The 22,790-nt window shown below is 39.9% G+C and overlaps 1 protein-coding gene across 7 annotated transcripts in view; it reads right to left on the bottom strand.

The window, feature by feature from the left end:
• Positions 1-22,790, bottom strand: part of LTBP1 (latent transforming growth factor beta binding protein 1) — a 180,164-nt gene that overhangs the window by 23,970 nt on the left and 133,404 nt on the right. For all 7 annotated transcript variants that reach the window (XM_085055266.1, XM_085055269.1, XM_085055268.1 and 4 more), the window contains 4 exons: positions 18,775-18,897; positions 16,219-16,344; positions 9,756-9,881; positions 7,356-7,499 (listed from right to left, as the gene is read on the bottom strand). In XM_085055266.1, coding sequence (XP_084911392.1) covers positions 7,356-7,499; positions 9,756-9,881; positions 16,219-16,344; positions 18,775-18,897 — 519 coding nt within the window. The remainder of the gene's footprint in view (positions 1-7,355; positions 7,500-9,755; positions 9,882-16,218; positions 16,345-18,774; positions 18,898-22,790) is intronic.

The raw sequence follows: 22,790 nt of genomic DNA, 5'->3' as shown, positions 1-22,790 counted from the left end.
AGACAAGCTGAGAAGCAGGCAGGGCAGCAAGCAGCTCGGGGCAGCAAGCGGGGCAGCAGGGACAGGGGCTGGCTCTCTCCCCGGCCAGCCAGCAAGGCGGAAGGGACTGTGCAGTCACGGTAGATGCTGTGGTCTCGTGTGGCGAAAGTGGGGCGGGCAGCAGGGACAGCCGGACTCCCCGGCAGCTGCTGCAAAATGCAGCCGGGAGAGCGTGCACTCCCAGTGGGGAAAGGGGTTGGATCCCACACCTTTCCCCAGCCAAAAGCTCACCCACCCAGAAGGAGAAGGCAGAGCACAGTTGGATCTCCCACGGTCACAACCAGAAGCAAAAGCAGCTCGCTTTCCTCCCGGTGTCAGACGGACAAGTGCCAGTCCCAACACCTGGCTGCCTCTTCCCCTTGCCCCACCTAGAACAGCCTTTTGTCTCTTACAAAAGAATTGATGGCTCTAAGCACCCAGATATTATTGCTTAGTAACAGGGATGGAGAAAAAATTCCAATGCCCCCAACCTCCGACACACATTGAGGGGCTCCTCTCACAATATTTATATGGACTGGAGGCAAAATAGTCTGTCCCATAGATCCAATAAAGGACCCTATTAATAGTGTAGAATAAAGATCTTTCTTAAGCAAGGTGCTCCCTAAAGTACACCAAGAAGTGATTTTGAAAAGAAATCCCTATTTAAAGCGTCTGTGCTTGCAGAACTCTCTCTACCTAGCATTTCACTTCACAAAAATTATCATCGAGGGCTCAGAAGTGGGAACTACCATGCAAAATTGTTATTCACACTTGATTGATATGAAGAACTTTTCACAGGCCATCTGTAAAGTAACCAAGTTCTAAAATGACATATACTCACATTTATTAATCAAACCCAAAACTTTATTCGGAAACTTGAGATAGATAAATTTAGAGGTGACTGGCTAATGTGCTTTTTATCTAGGGAAATTCTTTATGCTTAGCACTTCAGAAATGTTTAACTCACAAAAAACCTATAAAATTTTTGCATGTTGGCTGATTTTTCATTCTTTGAGATTTCATTAATTTCTATCCAGGCCCTTGCACAATAAACCAAGCATGAGACATTTCTCAAGAAACACAGCTATCGAGGCAGGAATTGGAAGCTCTGTTTCATAGAGTGACAGCACATTTCAAGATCCATTTGCTGCCACTGCAGCAAATGTTGGTTTCAGGGTGCAGCAGGCAAACTGTAACAGAGTTGCCACCACAGAGACATGGTGGGATGGCTCACACAGCTGAAGTGCTGCAACGAATAGTTATAAACTCTTGAGAAGGGATAGGCATGAAAGGAGAGGCAGTGAGGTAGCCCTGTGTGTTGGGAGTTGTCTGGAGCTGAACGATGATGACAAAAGGGTTGAGTGTTTACGGGTAAGAATAGGGGAAAGGCCAGCAAGGCAGGGATCCTGGTGGGAGTGTGTTATAGACCACCTAGCCAGCATGGAGAGACAGATTAACACTCTGTAACTAGTTGGGATAGGTGTGGCATCCCTGGCCCTTATTGTTGTAGCAGACTTCAGCATACCAGATATCTGCTAGAAATACAGCACAGTGGAGAGGAAGCAGTCTAGGAGATTCTCGGGAGGTATGGAAGAGAACTTCCTGACACATCTGGTGAGGGAGCCAACCAGGGGAAGTGCCCTGCTGGACGTGCTGTTTGTGAACAGAGAAGGACTGGTGGGTGATGTGATGGGCAGAGGCTGTCTAGGGAAAAGCAGTAAGAAAATAATAGTGATTTTGATTCTTCAGAAGTAAGGAGGGGTGCCAGCAGACCTGCCACCTTGGACTTCCAGAGGGCAGACTTTCACCTCTTTAGGAGACTGGCTAAGAGACTCCCTAAGGCAGCAGCCCTGAAAGGCAAAAGACTCCAGGAGGGCTGGATGAACTTTAAGAATAAATCTTAAAGGTACAGGAGCAGGCCAAAAAATGAGACAGAAGGGAAAAAAACCAGCTTGCCTGAAGAAAGAGCTTTGGCTGGAACTCGGAAAAAAGTGAATCACCTTCGAAACAAGAGGCAAGTAACTCTGGACAACTACAAGAATGTCAGGAGGTTATGCAGAGAAAAAAATTAGAAGAGACCATGCCCAACTAGATATTAATCTAGCTACTTCTGTAAAAGACAACAAAACCTGTTTTTACAAATATATCAGCAAGAAAAGGAGGGCTAAGGCAAATCTCCATCCTTTACTGGATGCAGGGAAAAAACACAGTGACAAAGAATAAAGAAAAGACTGAGGTACTTAATGCCTTTTTGGCCTCAGTCTTTATTAGTGAGACCAGTTGTCCTCAGGGTACCCAGCCACCTGAACCGGAAGACAGAGGTGGGGAGCAAGGCAGAGCCCCCATTATCCAGGAGGAAATGGTTAGTGACCTGCTGTGCCGTGTAGACACAAGTCTATGGAGCTGGATGGGATTCTCTTAATAAGTAAGTGTTTGTGAGGTAGGAGCTTGAAGATAGTGATGTCCAACAAATGCTGAAGGAATTAAATGAACGCCAGCTCTTGCTACTTCAATCCTATTATCACTGCCCACCCACATTCCCCCAAGCAGATGGAGCAAGGTAACTTTACTGGGCATGCAAATACTAGATCCATTTGAAGAAAAGCAGATTTAAAAATGCCAGTTTCGATTGCCTACTATTGCACTTCAATAGTATGAATATGTGTAACAGTTCTTTTGGCTTCTAATTAGACACAGACAATTGGATTTATTTCTATTTTCGTCAGAAAAGTGACTTCAGTTTTGGGAGGTTGAGGGGCTGGCAGACACCTCCATTCAAGTTTAGTATAATGTTGCAACCAAAAAGGCTTTGCAGTTTTGCCAATATAACTAAACTGTACATTAAAGGATACACCCAGCTGGGTGCTTATTTCAGCTTTGTTAGTTCAGCCTGTGGTCAACCCTCATCTGATAATTACAATTTTCCATAATGTGTTGAATTTCATCAATTGAGGTGGTTTGTGGTATCAGTTGCTATCCAATAGGAATTATATTAAGACTATCATGTCACAGAAACACAGCTGAACTAAATCTGTCATTCCAAGGTGAGAGAGCAGCACTTCAGTCACCAATTTATACATTTCCTTGGCCATCTGCCATCTGTCTAACTAAATCAAAGCCAAATCTTCATCAGAAGAGAAAGCATGGCAGTTTTCATACTGTTTAACAGAGAAAGAACACCAGAAGCTGCCCTGGGAGAGAGACAGTCTCATCATGTTCTTATTTATTCACATTTTACATATGATGTGCTGGTTTCTCCTCCCATTATCTGTTCAGCAGTTTAAATGGTTGTTGTTTACACAGCTGTAACAGGGTTAGTCAAGAAGGCATCATGAATGTTTGGAAAGCAAATGAGACACAAACCTTTTTTTTTTTAAAACAAGACCAGCCTATGTCTACAAGCTTATAATTTCTCTCTCATAGATTATTAACTATTTAGTAAACAGGCTATTTTTGAAAGTGATTTCACTAGGTATGTTGATAAAATATGATAGAAAATGAATACTTTTTTTTTTCATTATTTCTGTTTTTTTTTGGTTAGAAAATGTGTAGTATCTCTCTACCTAAGGCATGCTGGTAAAGGAAAATAATTTTACCACATTTTTGACATGACTGTTCTATTAACAGCCTATGAGAGGAATTCTGTATAGTTGCTGCTAGATTGGACTCTGAATAATTATTAGAAATCTTAGAAGTCTTAAAAGTTAGAAAGCCCTTAAGGTTTAGGAAATTTAGAATTTGTACTCATGCACCAAATTTCTAGCCTTAAGGAGCCTTTTGGATCAAATTTACAAACTGTTACTTGGCAGCCTCAGATTTTTTGTGCTGGTGGTTGGTTGGGTGCACATGGGATCGATTTTGTTTTAATATTAATCATTCTAGAAGGGACTCATGGTTTTGGACACCAAAACCATGATTCTGACTTAGAAATCCTGTTAAACACTGTTAAATATATTATTGGTCATATTTCTTGTAGCCAGGAGAAAGCAACATCCTAATTAGCTGTAGGTACCTAAGTGGGCCCAGGTACCTTAGTGGAGATCTCCATGGTGATGCTGTGCCTGATGCCCCCAGGACTGGATTTTCCCTCCTGGCTGCTAGGGCACTGCTGGCTGAAGTTCAACCTGCCAGTGACCAGGATCCATGGTGCTGCTTTCCAGCATCTCACTCCCCAGCCTGTCCATACATCCAGGGCTGTCCCATCCCAGGTGCAGAATCCAGCACTTTCCCACGCTGAACTTCATATGATTGGTGATTGCTCAGCCCTCTCATTTGCTGAGGTCTCTCTGCAGGTTCTCCCTGCCTTCAGGGGAGTCAACAGCTCCTCCCAGTTTTGTATCCTCTGCAAGCTTGCTCTGTGTCCCTTCCAGTTCTGTGTCCAAGCCATTTATAAAGATGTTGAAGAGCACAGGGCCTCAGGTGGAGCCCTGTGGAACCACACTAGTGACAGGTCCCACAGTGATTTTTACCTCCTACAGAATAAAGTTCTTTCCTCCTCTATCTTTTCTTCTTTCTGAAACATTTCCAATATTTTATGAATGGCAGGGCAGAGAGAAGGGGAATGAGACAATCAAGCCTTGCACAATTTTTTGTAGTTTTTTTGTTTTTTGACTGGAAAGTGACAATATGGGCTTGAATTCCTGACACCTACACTGGGAGGATTGTTTCAAGACACAACTAACAATAGACAAATTTCCAGCAAGTGAAATCTAAATAAAAGGAAGTCTCGAGAGCCCTAAGGGCAAGTAAAGCAAAGTGTGAACACAAAGCACTCCACAAATCTAACAGCCTTTAACTATATGAAAAGAAGGCCCCAAATTAAAGTAACATTTGAACAAACTTCACCTATTTGCACTTCACACAAGATAGACAAACATTTCTTTATGCACAAAAATACAGAATGAGAAATAAGAGCTGGGTAAACCATGCTGACCTATAGATATTGGCAACAGGATAATGCAGATGAAGCTCTTCCTTTCTGAAAATAGGCATGGTGCAAACTCATGCTGACAGATGCTGTCCATATGCACCATGGGAGCTCTCAAAGCACCACGCCTGACTTGAGTATGTGGATTGTCAAAGCCAGAGAGGATGTGCGGCTATTCCAGCATTCTTTGCAGCAAGAGTAGTTTTTAAGAAGAACTAGCAACAGTCTTTTCTCCTTTTACTTCAGAAGAAAAGAGAATAGTAAGATCTCTGTTCCAAGTACTGCCATTTTGCCTTATTCTAGTTCAAGACCATTCTCTCTAGGTCTTTCCGGTCTCCTATAAGAGATCTTGATAACCTTATCAGAGAAGAGACACAGGCAAAGCATGTGTTTTGTTAGGGCCTAATAAAGCCTGGAGGGGAAGAAAGAATAGTTATTTTCCAGACTGATCAAAGCAAAGCTATGCTCATGCTGACAACATAATGGAGTTCACACCAACAGTAGAGTATCCATCTGTTCACAGTGCAATTGGTCCCACTGCATTTTTCATCCCCTTCCTCCCCACAGTAACATTAGGGTATGTCCTCAAATGTCCCCTGGATGTGAGTTCTTTTTACATGGCTCAGGTCCTCTGCTAATTTTTTAGTTCTTGTTTGGTTTCATCAGCTAGCTAAACTCTCCTGAGTACAACCTCCTCACATGTCCAAAATGTTTGTCGATCAGCTGTTAATGATATTTTACAGGCAACTTCTTGAGTGCTGCTGAGTGCTACAATCAGCGATCTAAATATTTGTGACAATTAGGTCATGGATATTTCAACCCTCTTTACAAGTCTGAAAGACCACGAGTGATAGGAGAAAACAGGCATAGCCTAGAAGCTGTAAAGTCAGCATCCTGGCACTAAAGCCAATTCCTCTAAGGCTTTCTGGAAGCTAGATCAGCTTGTAGTGTAAGAACAAAACAAGAAAAAGAAACAACAAAACAAACAACCAAGATTTGCATTCTAGAGAGGAAAAAACCCTGTGTAAGTAAATCCTTTCATTTCTGGTACTCTGTCCCTCCTTATTGTGGACTTGTTCCTTTCTCCAGACTGGATCAGCATAGAAATGTGGAGGCAGCTTTAAGAGTTCTAAACTAATTTTTAATTAGTGTATTTCCAGCAGTGTTTTCAACACCCAAAACACCTTATAAGTAAAACTCACAAATCCAGTACAATGGACTAGCAGGAAAACCAGGAGTAAACCAGGCAAGGACACTTCAAGAGTGACTGACAACAGAGGTAAATTGACAACAATTTAGTGGTTTGGGTTTTTGCTTTCCCAACTACCTTCTCTTAGGATTTACATTAATTCTAGACAATGCCAACAAGATATCCCTATTGTGCTGATTTTGGCTGGTATAGAGTTCCTCACAGTGGCTGGTATGGGGCTGTGTTTTGGATTTGTGCTGAACACAGGAGTGATAATGAAGAGAAGTTTTTGTTATTGCTGAGCAGGACTTACACAGAGCTAAGGCCTTTTCTGCTTTTTGTTCTGCCACACTGGTGAGGAAGTTGTGGGTGCATGGGAGGCTGGGAGGAGACACAGCCAGGACAGGTGACCCAAACTGACCAAAGGGATATTTCAGACCTCATGGCATCATGTTTAGTATATAAAATGAGGGGAAGGAGGAGCGGGGGGATGTTTGGAGTGATGGCTTTTGTCTTCCCAAGTCACTGTTACATGTGATGGGACCCTGCTGTCTTGGAGGTGGCTGAATATCTGCCTGCCCATTGGAAGCAGTGAATTAATTCCTTGTTTTGCTTTGCTTGTGTGTGTGGCTTTTGCTTTCCCTATTAATCTGTCTTTGTCTCAACCCATGAGCTTTCTAGCTTTCACTCTTTCACTTCTCTCCCCAGTCCTGCTGGTGGGGGAGTGAGTGAGTGGCCACGTGGGGCTTGGTTGCCATCTGGGGTGAAACCACAACAACTTAATACAACTTCTGGTTTTAATAACGTGCTCCCTTAAACATTGTCCAAGCATACTAATGGGTGTTTGTAAAAGTTTGAACAAAACCCAAAATCTCTCAGGTCATAGACTTGATTCCATATCACGTTTCATTGTTACAGTACAGCAAACAAGAGACTGTTTACTTTTAAGTACTGTAATGGCTCAATATTACTGCCAAGTCTGTTGATGTATAACATTTAGAAGGTGTTTCTGCTATATTTTCACTGCTAAAGGTTCACTGATAACATATTCCATCCTAGAACAACCTCCTCTCATGCACACCCCTTCAAGATGACGACAAAGTTTTAAATTTTGCTGTTGTAGTTAAAGCAACACCAAAACTTCAACCAACTTTGCCTTCCCAATGGTTACATGTGCAATTGAAATCATGCCAAGCATGCAAAAATCCACTGGCGTTTTACCTGGTGAGGTACGGAAGCGACACTGTCCGGTCATTGGATCATACTCCTGGTTTTCATCAGAGCACAGACACAGGAAAGAACCATCAACATTTTCACAGAGGGCTTCGCCACATACTCCACTCAACATTTCACATTCATTCACATCTGGGGAAAAAATCCAAAACATAAATCAATTGAGACCCATTAGTGACTGTTCTTTTATCTGCTGTATCTGTGCCAATATTGTCTGCCAGATTACAGATGTGATCTCTGGGGGAGAATTAAAAACTCAGTAATACCTAAGTGGATTCATAAACAAGTAGCCAGTCCTTTGAAATAAAGGCCCCTGGAAGTCGCAGTACAGTTTATAAACTATTAGTGCTGATTAGGTGCTGCTTGTAGACCAGAACACAGGGGGTTTTTGTATTTCTCACTGTTAAATACTTGCTTTTCTGTGTATTCTCTTCTTGGTATTTAAGATTCAGAGTAATTTCATTGGTTTTCCTAATTTTATTATTAAATTTCCACTAAACTCAGAGACCAAAATAAACAGATTTTGGTGTGATTCACGCTGCACCACAAAAAAGAGAATTCATTTTCCTCCCCATAATCACATTTTCCTTGTAAACAGCCACTGAACAGTGATTTCCCCAGCCCCACTGCCACCATATGCCTATCACATGCATGGACTCACAGGCTGCTCTGGGACCCACAAAAGTTATGACCAGGTCACCCAGGGACCCCTGCTGAGCAATACAAAATTCCTCTCTCCAAAAAAACCACATATTTTTAGCTTGGATTCCATGCACCTGCTAACTAGCCTACCCTGAAATGCTTTCTTGACTGATAGAAGAATTGTCTGTTATTTACACAAGGATTACCAAATAATAGCAGGATCACTTAACTTTACTTCCTCTTTAGTTGCTAAAGTTGACATTTGAAAATATACTTGGTCTACTAATGGGAGCATCTCATTAGTAGACAGAAATTATGATGATTAGTATCAGAAATGGTAAATTCTGTATCACAATTCAGAAATTCCTATAATTGAGGGCGGTCTAACATATAACTTATGAAGCAATATTGTATATTTTTTACCTCTTGCCTATAAAAATCTAGTTATCTGAATAAATGTTGATTTTTGCATATTTTTATATAAATATGTATTTTAATTTGGAGTTTGCTTAGCACTTAAATGCATTTAGATATTTCTTTATCTTTTTACTGGGTTCCTGTCATAAGGAATAAATCTTCTTTGGGAAGCATTGCCTAGTCAGGAACTAGACTTACTTTTTCCTAAAATTGTTTTGGTTAATAACTGGCTTCAAAATTTATAAGAGTATTTTACACTATATATTGTCATACAAGAAAAAAAATGCATTATTTTATAGTTCAGAATTACTTCACTGTGAATTTAAAATCCAACTTAGTTTCCACACCATCTCTTCCTTTCCCCTTTTTTTTGTTAACTTTCTTTGCTTCATTTGTTTTCATCCGTGAAAAGTCACTGTACGACAAAATATACCTTGGTATGCTGTAAAGTAAGTGCCAAATGGCGTAAAGAATTTTGTAACAGAACTATTTAATATATTAGAAAACGCATACAAACACTCTGTAAAACTTCTAATTCCTCCTCTTTGTTTGGTATTCCATTTAGACCTCTGTTCCTGGTAAATGTGTTTCATCCTGAGTCTGGCTTGAAGAAATTGCTTAATGAATACCTTTCCTTGATCTGGTAATAATTTTATATTACAAACTTTTGCTGCCTCAGATTGTTCTCAGGTCCAGCCATCACTATTAACAACAGATCTGGAAACCTATCAGTCACAAAAGAAATGTGCAGAATTTACACATCTACAAAAATCTCACATCATTTCATAGTAATAGGTGTCTTTCCTGGAGCTGGAAGCTAATGTTAAAATCTGTTCAAACACAATCTGCCTAGGGAGGTGCCATCTAATTCAGCCTGGCTCTACTACGTGCCAGATGTTATTTCCTGCAGGGGGTAGTGCAGGGTCCTGCTTACTCAGCTAAGAGACTAAACAGATGTAGCACTTAAACAGGCTAAAGTATTCAATTCAATCTATTATGATTTATATTTGTGAATGGTCCTGACATGCAGAAACAGGGAGGTTTCTTGGGTTTATAAAAGAAATGAAATGAATGGCTTGGCTTATTTGCTGTTGGCTTCCACTTGCCCTAGTAACAGGTTTTCATTAAATAGATACACAGTAAAGTTTCCATCTGGCACAAAGTTCAGTGAGCAAAGAAGAGCTCAACCCTATTTCACTACAAAGTGGTGTAACTTTAACAAAAAATGACGGAAAACAAAAATGCTCTTGTGAAATGCATTTTGTTGGAATGCTGGTTTTGCTCACCTGAACTTTGCAGCTCACTTGAACTTTGCAGCTATGAGCTCACCTGTACACCCTTGCCCATCCTGCGTGTCCTGATACCCTTGGTAACAGAGGCAGCGGTAGGAACCATCCATATTTTCACAGAACCCGTGACTGCCACATACTGTGCCATTCGTGCATTCATCCACATCTGCAAGGAAGGATTTTAACATCAGACAGGCTGTGTGACAGACATTCATGAAGAGTGCAGAAAACACACAGATGGGCCATTTTGCAAACAGATGCAGCTATGCTTCTCAACACATTGGGAAGGAGCACAAGGACAAGGCACAAAAATCAATGTAAGCACATGAACAATTTAAGAAATGTTTTCAGTGTTAGCTTTGCAGTAAATATGTCAGACAATGCTCAGCTACCTCCACCCATCTGTTTCACCAAACTTGCCAACCATGGCATACCACAGGGTAAGGCATAGTTTAAATAATTTCTCTGATTTATAGATTCTACCAGTGTAGTATTATACAGTCAGTAACACGAGCAAAACTGAACCCATTTTGTCCACAAAAAGAATTTAGGGAATGGCTACATCCCCTGTGCGGAAGTGTTGCACAGATCTCAGTCTGGCTCTCAGCTCAGATCACAATTTCATGGTGTAAGTGGTAAATATCTGTGGACTGAGCCTTCTGTCTTTAATCCTGTAAGTCTACACGTACAAATCATCTCGCTCAGGTACACAAAGTAATTCCAATGCCGGAATGTTTTCTGTACTGGCCTTTTCATTTGTAGTTCGAGTTTTGGTTTGTCAGCCTTAAAAGTAAGTCACTTGCATGAGTAAGTCTGTTCTTTGACCCGGCTGCCCATCAAATTATAATGAAGCAGAGCTGCTTGTGGCAGATTGTGGTTTATTTTTGTAAGTGTATTACAAGTGCTAGGAATGCATTATTTTTATCTCCACTCGCCGTAAGACCTAAACCCAAACCCCCAGCCATATGTGGTCATTAAAGATGTCATGGGGTGCTTTTCAGGCAGAAGAACATTAGCTGAAACTGTGAACCTGCCAGGAGCCAGGATACTAGGATTAGTACCTTCTGTCTTCTAAATTCCTCTGCAGTCTGAAGCAGAGAAATTATTGCTGTATTTCTTTCCTAAAAACCATTATGATGTTAAGTAAGACTTCTGTCTGCTTTCCTTTTGCACACTTCCTCAAGGGGTAATTACACTTTAAGTGGGGAATAAAGTGATTTACTCTTGATTTATCTGAGTACTTGTTTCTATCATTAATTCTGCACATTTTGGTAGCCCTTCATGTGATGGAGCCTACCATCCTTCTACCTCCCATGAAGGTCTTTGGTGCTCCCTGAGCTAAAGAACTGCTGGGACTGAATCCTGCAGTGCCACAGAAAGGAGGTTTCTGTGAAGAGGTGAGCAGCACGGCTGTTTGGTGTCTTTCTGTAAGTACACACCTGTGTCAAACAAGAACCTAGAGAAGTCAGCAAAGATGCACTGCATTCTTATCCTGACAGTGCTCAACAAGCAAGGACTTTTTTTACTTTTAAATTGTGTTTTATGCTCAGCTGAAAGGGAACTCTTGGTCTTTGAACCATGTGGTCACAGCCCCCCAAGCACTCAAAATCTCAGCAGCCTGTGCATACCTGTTACCTGTTGCTCCCCAAGCATTCAAATTCATCCACACAAGCTTTGCATGCCTCAGGGAGAGGCATTTTTGGGATCTTGAAAACCAGTTTCCCTGTATGTTGTGGTGGGGTCTGAAGAGGTTTGGAATATCATGCAGACTTTTGAGGCCAGAATTGTCTATCCAGAACCTCTTAAAAAGGTTTAAAAATCCTGTCTCTGGCAATTTCTGTACCAGTGGAAAAAATTGTGAAATTTTAACATTTTTCTCACAAACGCATGTAATTTCACTTTAGGATGATGGAAAACTCACTTCTCCTACTGAACTAATCCACTGGTTAACAAACTTCAGCCAACATATGAAATGCATGCAAAAACTGTATGTATTACATCCACCATAATCTAGGAGACACATATGAGGATAATTGGTGATTATAAAAAAAGGACTTGCAGATGGAACTGGCAGAAAAACTTATTTGGTTTGTAAGATTTGTAGTACAGATTTTAATGGTCTTTACATCTTGATTTATTAAACAAAAGAAAAATATTCAAAGAATTTATGTTAGAAAGGGCAAAGAATGCAATAGCCAGTATGCTTATTCTCAAGGAATTGAATATGAAAATTTGGATGGTTTCTGGTTATTGAACTTATTGAAACCTACCACAAACCCTTCCTAGCAGAATTAATTCAGCAGTGCAAATAAGCAACTTATCTGTATTGAAGGTTGTCAGAGGTGAAAGTACAAGAACTACCTTTTATACACCTTTTCATGTTCAGGTCCCCACCATGACAGAATTATAAAAATATGCTTTTGGAGTTACTGGGAGGAAGACAATAAAAATTCTTTACAGTTGTGTTTTTCTGGTTCCTCATTCTTGCTGCTGTGCAGTGTCCCTGTATGACATCTGATTTTAATAGTCTCATATGATCAGCAGAGTTTCACATAGCTAGTAAAAACAACTGAATACTCTGTCTCTTAATCAAAAAACTCTGTTAAGAAAAAAATTCAAAATGAGTAAACAATGGTGGATTGACAGCCAGGAATTTCAGACAACAGACAATAACACAGTGTTTGTGTTTTCAGTGAACAACTATAGTTAAATGACAAAAAGCTCCTGAACCATGGGACAGTTACTCTGTTAAAAACCTATGCAGAAGAAACTACAACTGGAGATTTTAGAATTACCCAAATTACAGAACTTGTCTTACACAGAACCTAAACGTTAAAGGAAACAGGGGAATGGTTCATGCAGCTGGTTTTTCATAGGTAAAACAAGGTCATTGACTAAAAAGCTGCAGAAACAAAACTTGTGATTGTAGCAAGTGTTCTAATTCAGTATATAATACAGCCACAGAAGACAGTTTTGTTTTTAAAAAGTACAGTCTGAACACCTTTCAGTGCATGGGATATTACAGAGAAGGTCCAAGCACCAAATATTTTTCCTTGTCTAGACAGTTCACTCAAAGGACTCTTTTTTACAGCCGGAAAGGACATTTGTTTCTTTAATCACCCAATAAAGAGTGAGGCTTGTAATCGGCAATTCTCTTGCTACATGGAAACAAAGTAAGGAGAGAAAACTAAATATGAAACTAATATATCCTATGTCTATAGAGTGACTAAAGCAGTTCTCTGTAACTACAACCTGGTTTAGAATCCATGAATCAGTGCTGCATGCTTTAATCAAAGAGCAAAACGTGTGTACTCAAGCACACTCCTGTGCAGCTCAATACTATGTTCCTGTTTTCTGACAACCTGAACAAGATGAAGGCAATCTGAGCCTCAAGCATGATACGTAAATCTCACTGAAATCTACTTACATGGCAAAATGTCTGGAAGAGGAACTGGTTCCTAGGACAAGTCTGTACAGTGATTAGGGAAGCAGAGCTTTGATTCTGAAACTTCCATGGCTACCCATAATATGCATACATAAAAAGGAAGAAGCAGGGGCCAGAGAGCTCTGGTGGGATGTGTAAGTTTTTTTTGACTGCCTGTTGCAGCAGTGAGGAGCCACTGAGAGACATATGGGAATGGGGCATGGAGACAGAAAAGGTGCTTGAGGCAGGGTATTGACTTAAGCATTAGAGAACCTCTAACTTGAGGTTTTGCCAGCATAGCAGCCAACTGGGTAAAACACCATCTTCACATGAACCCCAAAAAGCTCAACAAGGAACTAAAGAGCAGCCCGAGAGCCTCCAGTTCAGGGAGCCTGGTGCAGTCAAATTGCTGAGGCTGGGGCCAGGCTGCAGTGGAATGCCACTCCTGCAACAAAAGTTTGTCTACACCTTGGAAGAAGACACAGTCTCCACAGCTGTTCAATTTACTTTGGCCAATGGTCACAAAAACTCCATACCAGAACTGAACCACATGAGGTTCTTAAATGTTTTAGGCTGTTGTTGTTTCAAACTTTAAAAAAAAAGTCACACAAAAAAAAGTCTGGAGATACGGAAAATCTGCTCCCCAGGTACAGAGAGGTGTGTGAATCCAGGAAAATTTTCTCAGGTTCTTCCTCTGATGGTATAAACAGTTATTCTCACTCACTTAACTAGAAGTAAATTCGCAGAGGCACTTAGTGTAAAGAACAGTAGCTCCTGCCTCTGGAAGTCACATCCTTTCTTAGTACCTGGAATGTTACACATTCCTTTTATTTTGTCTTGCCTTTTAGCATGAAGCTGATAACACTACAAATATTAACACTGATGCCATCAGTGCTCCCTTAAAATGAGTTTTTTCAAAACTCTTGTTTTTATTAAAATGACAGAATGGAGAAACTAATTGTGGTGGAAAAGGAGTGCTGCTGCTTCAGAGACTAGAAGTACCCTTGCTTCGCCAAGTTATTAAAATACTTTTCCAAGTGCTGAATACAAAGTCTGATCTGTATTCCATACACAACACCAATTACTTGTGGAGCATGCTCAACTGGTTTTTTACTTGTTTTAGTCTTCATTAAAAAGTTCCAAAACTAGTCACAATCCTGGAAATAAGATCTTGTGACTTCATCTTTTTCTATTTAGTAAAAGTCTGGCTTTTTTGTTCTAATGGAGATTAACTCTGTATTACTTCATCATATATGATAGCAACCTTTCCCTGGAAACTCTGCTACTTTATTAAATTTCAGAGGTGCAGAGGAGCTCATTGTTTCTGGTACATCTCCAAACATTAGATGCCAATGACTTTGGGATTTTTTTTTTTTATGTTCTGTTCCTTTTCAGTTCTGCTTTTTTTAATTTCTGGGAGTTTGATTTCACGAGTTTAGTAAGTGTTTTTCTAGCTTTGATTTGAAATAAAGCATTTGCTTTCTACAAAGAGAAGGCTGCATTCTTCTCTGGCCCCTTTTTGGTTTTTTTTAAATAGCTATGCTCAATAGTGAGGCAAAACACCTGCTATTACTTTTCTTGCAAAGAAATTGAAGATATGTGGCCATATCCTTCTGAACACTGGGTGAGATGTTTACATGCTGATGAAAGAGTCCATGAACATGCTTTGTAATTATCCTCATTACTTCAAATCATAAAATCCTGCCTCCTCCATCAATCACTGGAGTCACTCAGATTTGCTCTCTCTAGCCTACTTCACCAGGCTTTTGTCTTGGCAGTAAGAAAATGTTTCTTTCAACTTACACCATGATTACAAAACAAAGTAAATTTTAGAGAGAAAAAAAGCACTAAAAATACTATAGAATTTTTTATAGCTATCAATAATAATTGAAACAGAATGGTGTTTGATGTTATGCTATATCTACATATACAGCACTTATTCCCTTACATTAGGCATAACAGTGTTCTTCCCAGCAGTATATTTCATTTCATGAGAGTTCACATTACTAAATATATGGCAGGTTATATGCCAGTTTGAGTAGTAAAGCTGCAATGATGGTTTTCCTCCAGTATAAGCAGGGAGAGTAAATGCAACAGTCAGAGACAAGTTTACATCTCATCCACCAAATGTTTTCACTATCCCTAAGTGAACTATGAGAAGAGGGGGCCTGTGAAACCCAATCACATATGGACTTACCGTCTTATAATTTGGGAGAGAGAACAGTTGCTTACTTCTTGGATGCTTGAGATCCACTATCCATAGGTTCTAACGCTGAGCTATCTTCTGCTCAGTGCTTCTCCTCAGCATGCCTCCTGCTGAAATACTGCCATATAATTTTTTCCCCCTTCTGAACTTCTCCCACAAGCCTTCTTGTCTTGAACACTCCTCTCATCCATAAGAACAGCCATGCTTAATCCAGCTAGGGGAGTGTTTATTTTCTATCAGCATCACTAATTACACAAAGCCACATACCTTCTCGGTATCATTGAGCTCAAGTGTCCTGTTTTTAAATTCAGTGCAGGAGAGCAGCATCACTAGCAAATGTGTGTATACCATTAGCAACATATACTCTCATGATATAGCAACATAAAAAATCTAGTTGGCCTAAATTCCAGGTTCCTGGTTGATGTTTCTATAAAGATCTAATTACTGCTATTTACTCCATTTCTGCCATTTCAAAATGCCTGAAGTTCTGTACCAGAACAACTGCATTTCACTACAACTTCCCACTGGAGTTACTGTTCTCTTGCTTAATCTGTATATTTTAAAAAAAGTTTGGACAAGCAAGGTTCTATTGTCTTCCACACAGGAATGAGAACATTCAGGCAGCTTAGGCTTCCTGATAATGCACTTAAGCTTCAAATTAAATAGTCCTAAATACTCATGGCAGGAAAGTCTTACCCACAGAAACTTATCAGAAGCCTGAGTTCCACATACACTTCACCCATCATGTATTTATGAGAAAAATAACAAAGTGCCCTTAACTGGCAGACTTTGGAGTTAACAATGACTGACTACTTTTCTCACCCACCTAATAAGAGTAAGTCAATGGGAATGGGTTATCATAACTTGTCTCACCTTCGCACGTTCGGCCATCTGCAGACACAGAAAAGCCTCGCTCACAGATGCACTGGTAGGAACCATCTGTGTTTAGACACTCTCCGTGTGGTGAACAGAGGTCAGATCTCTCACATTCATTGATATCTGAAAGCACAGAGACATTAAGAGCTTTGAAGATCATCACAGCCTTAATATTAAGCCTAAATTCACTTAATCTTCAAACCAGCTGTTATTTCCACTGGCTATGTAAATAGCTGTGAGAATGGGCTTACCTTCCAGAGTAACCAAATCTACTGGGATCATTCCTAAACTCTGTATACATGTCATTATGTTCTGCTGCATCATACTCTTCCTACATCACTGTGATGAGGATGAGCAGAGAATGGGATATCAGCAGAAACTCCATCCTAGACAAGATTTCTTCTGTGCTAGAGGAATTCTCAGACAGCTCTATCTCACTGCTTTTTGATTGCTGTACACTGGTCACCTTGCGTGTCTGACTCCACATGCTGCTAGCAGGTTTGGAGCTGCAGATTTCCCAAAAGGCTGATTTTATATAATTTAAAGCCAAATGCTCTTTTTTGCTGATGGGGAAAGAGAATGGTCCCAAAAGGTTGCTATATAAGAGCTTGACGCCATGTTTTGTTGGCTTTTTTTTAAACTTAGAAAGCATTTTTCAAACTGGTGAATCTGAAAATCAAGTTTTCTTTTTGACTGATGTCTCATGTTAGCAACGAAATCTGCCCTCTGAACTTAAAGACTGCATTCTTTCCTTAAGGTACTACCATTTTCATATCAATTACTATTCATGTTGCAATTGTACTTTTGTACTTTGCTTTACAAAAACCTATTAAGAAGCATTCAGTACCATGCTGAAATCAAACACAAATTTACAAAAAAAACTTACTCATGAGACTCATGAGGCTTACTCATAATTCATCTATTATCTCAACACCAGAATTTCTCAATCTTAACTGTATCTTTTGCTGCTTACAGCCATCCAGAATGTGTCCAAGTAGACAGCAACTTTGATATACTAGAGAAATTATGATTTCAATATCATCTCAAGACCATGACAAAACCATAAGAGGAAAGAAAAGAGGCAGACAACTCGGAGAAGTTGTATCTCCACGAGGTGCTGAAGGAAAAGTCAGTGCACTACGCTTAACACAACACCAACATGTGTAAAGTTTTCTCTGAATTCATAGCAAATGCAAACCATCAACTACTTCCTGAAGCCCTCTGAAAGTTGGGAATGGTGGGAGATCAGCAATGACAAGGACAGTATTGTACCTTCTCATACTGTACTCAAGACTTAGCTGTCTTAAAAATGCCAGAAAAATACTGGAAACCAGACCAGCTGATTACACAAGGTAGAATGACATATTAGAAGACAGGAAAACAAAATTACCAGTGTTAGGGAAATAGAGTATAACACATCTCAAAGAGTAAACGGCAGTTTCTCATTTTTTGGACTCTTTTCAACTTTGCTCCTTACCAAAATGCATATTCCTAACTTCTAGTCTAGTCCAGATTCAATTTGCAGACACTGCATTCTGTGATAAATTTGCCAGTTTAATTCTATAGCTTTCTGTCTGTACTGTCTGTCCCTTAGTTGGCTCATAAGTGCTTTCAGTTTTGTTGCATTTCTTCATTTAAAATATGAAGTATATATCTATTAATTTAGATGGCAAAGTGAAAAGAATAGAGGGGTGTCAAAGCTGACATTGATTTTAGCTTGTGATCAATTCTCTTATCTGCCAAAGTAAGGTCTAATACAGCACTTCTGTATGCTGAACGCAACATTTTTTGAATTAGAAAGCAGTCATATAGCATACTCAGAATTTTACAGGGAATTTACTGTTTGTTGCAAAAGATCTTCAACATGGATCAACTGGAATAATTTCTCAGCTCAAGTATAAACCATGCATAAGAGAGCAACCAAAGCAAAGCCCAGTGTTCTGGTCCTTCAGCCATTTAGGACATGAACATGTTATCACTTTCCAGCTCTAATACCATGGTTTCTGCCTCATAAAAATGGAGGGCAAAAGGAAGTGATGAGGCATGCTGGGTGTTGTGCCAACATGAAGCTGGGATCGTTCAAAACCAAAACCTGGGAAGTGTTTTTCTGGGTTTGGCAATGCTGACTCAGTCTCAGATAACACATTCTCTTCCCCACCCATCCTCCACAAAGCACTGGAAGTGTTTTAGAGGAGATATCTAACGTGACTTGATGCTAACAATGCTGTTCTTGTTACATCTTTGATTCAGAACACATAGAATATTCTGTCAAAATAATGTTTCCAGGATTTGAGAGAAAAGCAGTGCTGTATCTGTGTTAGTTCTAACACAGATTCTCTTTCAAGTTATGGAGGCTGAGGTTGAAATAATTTCTCAGCATTTATTTACAGAGAGAATAAAATGAATGAGAATAGAAAATAAGAAGAGTAAGAAGTACTACAAATGATAAATGAGTTTCTCTTCCTTAGCATGATCTGTGACTATCACAAGTTACACTTACAAACTAGCACATTTATAATAATGATCCAGGTATTTTTTACACCTTTTTCATACCTTGACATCCCCTATTCGCTATCTGCTGGAAACCATCTGGACAAGTGCATTTGTAAGACCCTTCAGTATTTATGCAGCTTCCTTTTAGGCAAATATTGCTGTCTTGAAGGCATTCATCAACGTCTGAAATAAAAAGGCAACTGAATTATTAGATGATGTCAAAACCAATGAAACTTTTAATAGTGATACTTTGATACTCATATAACTTGAAGCAACTATGTGCATGCGTGGAAATCAAATTTACTATGCTTCAGGATTCTTTGTTATTTTCCTTTCATCGTGTAATCAAAGCTCTCACATTTCTAGAGGGCTTTGAAATATGAGTTTGCATGTGATTTATTCCTAGTAAATATGACTCATGTGCCATCTGCATCTCTCACAAAAGCACATCACAACAGTAATGCAGTTAAAAAGAAATCCAAGCAGCTGCACCATTTGGAAGACAGACATAAAAGATACCTCTTAATGCAAATTGAAAATAATCTTTGGACATGTTTAAACCACTACACAGAGATCCCTGAGCTGGAAGTGACCTGACTCAGATATCCCCCTGAGAGAGGGCGAGCCTGGGCATAGCCGGTGTGTCACACCAGACAGGATGTGCCTGTAGAGACTACTCACAAAACAGCCACGTGGGCAGGAGGCTTGCAGGACAGGGACCTCACTGGGTGTACTGCTGTGCTGAGGGGTGGTTTTTCATGCACTTCATGAGATGCAATACGGTCATTTCATAGGCTTAGCAGCTGGGTCAGGAAGCTGAATGGCTGCTTTTGCACAGTGCTGCACCCAAGCCATAAATCCAGCTCCAGTCCAGGCACACAGGTCCTTGTTTCTCTGCTGCCTATACACCACCTTCAGCATCAAGCCTCAGGTCTGTACACTCTGCCCTAGTGTCTTGATATCCATGGGATAAACAGCTGACACACAGCAGGGAAAGCTTCAGGATACAAACTAGACACGAGCTAATAAAATATTTAAAGAACAGGACACTGGCACTGTCTCCACCTGAAGTCTTTTCTTCCTGCTGTCTTTCAAAGGGCTTAAAGGCAGCCCAGTGGAGGAAACAGAGTACAGCTACTATGAGCACAGGATTAACTCAGCAAGTACCTACATTCCAGTGATATTATACAGTTTTGGTTTCATTACTGCTAAAGATCCCAGGGTATTTGGTTTCTGTACCTCAAAGTTTTAAAAGCAAACAGAAAGTCAAAAAGTCAAATAAAAAGTGTCTCATAAGTAACTTGCCCCTCCCTCCACAGTGTTCTACCTAATAATTTACTAAGTCTATTGCTTTGATAATGTAGTTAGTTTCCTTTGAAAAACAGTAATCAAAGACTTTGCCCAGCACCTTTGATAATTCTGATTTCTTAAGTATGGATTTTAGCTGATTAGAATTGTAACTTTTTCCTATGCTGCAGGAATGAATAACAACTGTAATTAAAAAGAGGACATGACCTCATTTCTACATTTATCTTTGGAAAGCCCACACGATATCACTCTCTTTGGGATTTAATCTACTAAATAAAAGTAAGAAATAGGGATAGCTTTCTTACAGAAATGAATGCTATTGAAGATAAAATTGCACTTAATGTTGACAAAGTTGTGACCTTTAGATAACCACATGTTTTATAACCATTTTCAACTGAGAAATAAATGGTGGCTTATTTAAAAAGGAATTAATTTTGACTAGGAGCATGAGAAAAAATAATTACTCCCTTGTGCTAAGTTAATGCCAAGTCTCACAATAAGAAGGTGTCTTCTGCCAAATTCAGTCAAAATGCATTATTTTCCATATAAGATGCAAACTTCCCTTTCTCTGATGCAACTCTTCACAGATCCTGAGTGCTGTGTGAGAATCCCCAAAAAACCAAAGGCAGTAATTCATGCTTGAGACATTCAGTGCTTTTTACCACCCTTTACACATACATGTCTTGAACATTTTGGCTAGCAAAATCTCTGAAAGCTGTAGGAGAACACTGGAGATTTGAGATGGTTCTTTGAGATGTACAGTCTGTATGTAAATCCCGCTAGTGCGTATTCCCATTTCCTGTCAGTTAAGACAAAGCCTCAAATGTGCCCTCACACTCGGTGTTCCCTCTTATGCAGAGCAAGAATGAGCAGAAAGTCTCCATGTCACTTCATCTCAAGAACAAGATGTTGAATGAGAGACTGAAGTAAAAGATAAATGTGCATGTGGGTGTGTATCTTGAAGACATGCTGCATGTATAATTGTATACATTGATGTATACAAGTTACTTGCAAATAACTTTTATTCTTAAACAAGTAAAATATTGCACAAAGGCTTCCAGACAAAAATGTCAGCCAGGGAGTTGCAAAAAGCACAGCTGAAAATGAGCACAGTATAAATCTGCCAAATTCTGCAATACCCCTAGAAGTTTGCACAAGTAATAATGATCAAACCAGCAAACTGCTTGTTGCATGCTACATCTTTAAGAAAACTTCTGAACTACAAGAAATGCTAATTAAACACATTTCTTGCAGGTGGCTTGCTAATCACATTGGTTTTACAGTGTCATACATTTTTTGGGTATCCTCTGATGTGTCAAATATCCATAGCTGGCTCTTCAAGAAACTGGACAGAACTTTGCTCTTTCCAGACACGTGTGCTGTGCTATACCCACCATTTTGGGATCTCTTTCCTGCTTTCTCTGTGAAGTGTTAGAAAACATTCAGGTAAACAGGTTTATCCAAAAAACAGAGGCCATTATGTGGAGAAATACTGGATGTCTTCTTGAGGTGATTTTCTCTTTAGTTTTCAAGGTGCAAAAAGCAGTCTGTAATATCCTGTACTTCAGAAAATTTTGAAGGGATATAATGAAAGTGGAAGAACTTCTTTCACTTCAAGAGATCAATTATTTTGTGCAGGACTCGCAATATTTACAAAAGTCTTCAGTGAACAAACCGTGTCTACAGAAAATTAATCACTCTCTCACTGGATGGAGAAGCTGTAAATTTGGTTGCAGACTTGCAAATGAGACAAAGATCCTGGGGTGAGGGAGAAGTTTCACCCTTTTTCCTTGTTTGATTCAATCCCTCTTCTTTTGCCTTGAAAGCATCTGAAACTATTTTGTCTTGAAAACTGCCTTTGAACACAATCAAGATAGAGTTGAAGATGAGGCACAGATCTATCCTGACAGGCCAGGTGATGGCGAGCTGCAAGAGCTACCATGATTTCCTGGTCTGTATGAAATGCACCAAAGCAGTCTGAAGAGGTTTGAAATCTCACCTGAAGCCTAGTCAGAGCAAGTTAGATGAGTTGTTGTCAGGAATGATACCATATTGTCTGTTGTGCCTTTGGAAGGCAGGAAGGATCTATGATTTTTTTTCTTTGATTTTTGACACAGTATCTCTGCATCTGCTGCAATTCACGAAGATCTTCAAGCCAGATGAGAGCAGAATTCTTTGCCACAAATTTCCAGCACATTGCATCATCAGCCCACATTTCTTGAAGCTGATGGAAGTGATGCCGGTACTCAGCATGAATTCTGATGAGATTGTGTTCATGTCTTCCATGAACATATTCTCCAAATAGCTCAGTACCAAACAGTATGAGCATGCTGAGGAGATTTTATAAGATATCCTTATTCCTTGTCAGTGAGAACTTCAAGAGATGCTGTCACTCACTGAATGTGGACAATCCAGTATAATCACTGATGATAAAGTCTGTTACAAGTTTGTCTTTAGAAAACAGCATTTGTTCCAGGGGGAACTGCTCTTCTGCCTGGATCACTTGAAGAGAACTCCTGACCTATTGCTGTGAGGGAGAAGGTTAGGACTGCCTTCCAAGTGCTGTGTGGAGAATAACCTCGCAGCAGAACACTGTTAGAACAGCAGTAAGAAGCTGTATCTTGCATGGTATCAGCAGTTACAGAAAGCGTCAGAGACTGAAAAGGTTTTATGGGCTAATACCACATGTACAGTGAGACCTTAACTGAGAGCTACTTCTCCCTGCTAGGGTGAGATAAGAAAGCAATTGAGGTAAAATCTTTCCTGAA

Source organism: Lichenostomus cassidix, chromosome 3 (assembly GCF_008360975.1).
Source record: "Lichenostomus cassidix isolate B80296 chromosome 3, HeHo_3.0, whole genome shotgun sequence".
NCBI classification, from domain to species: domain Eukaryota; kingdom Metazoa; phylum Chordata; class Aves; order Passeriformes; family Meliphagidae; genus Lichenostomus; species Lichenostomus cassidix.
Note: the sequence above shows the minus strand (reverse complement) of the source record. Positions and strands in the feature narration are given on the sequence as shown.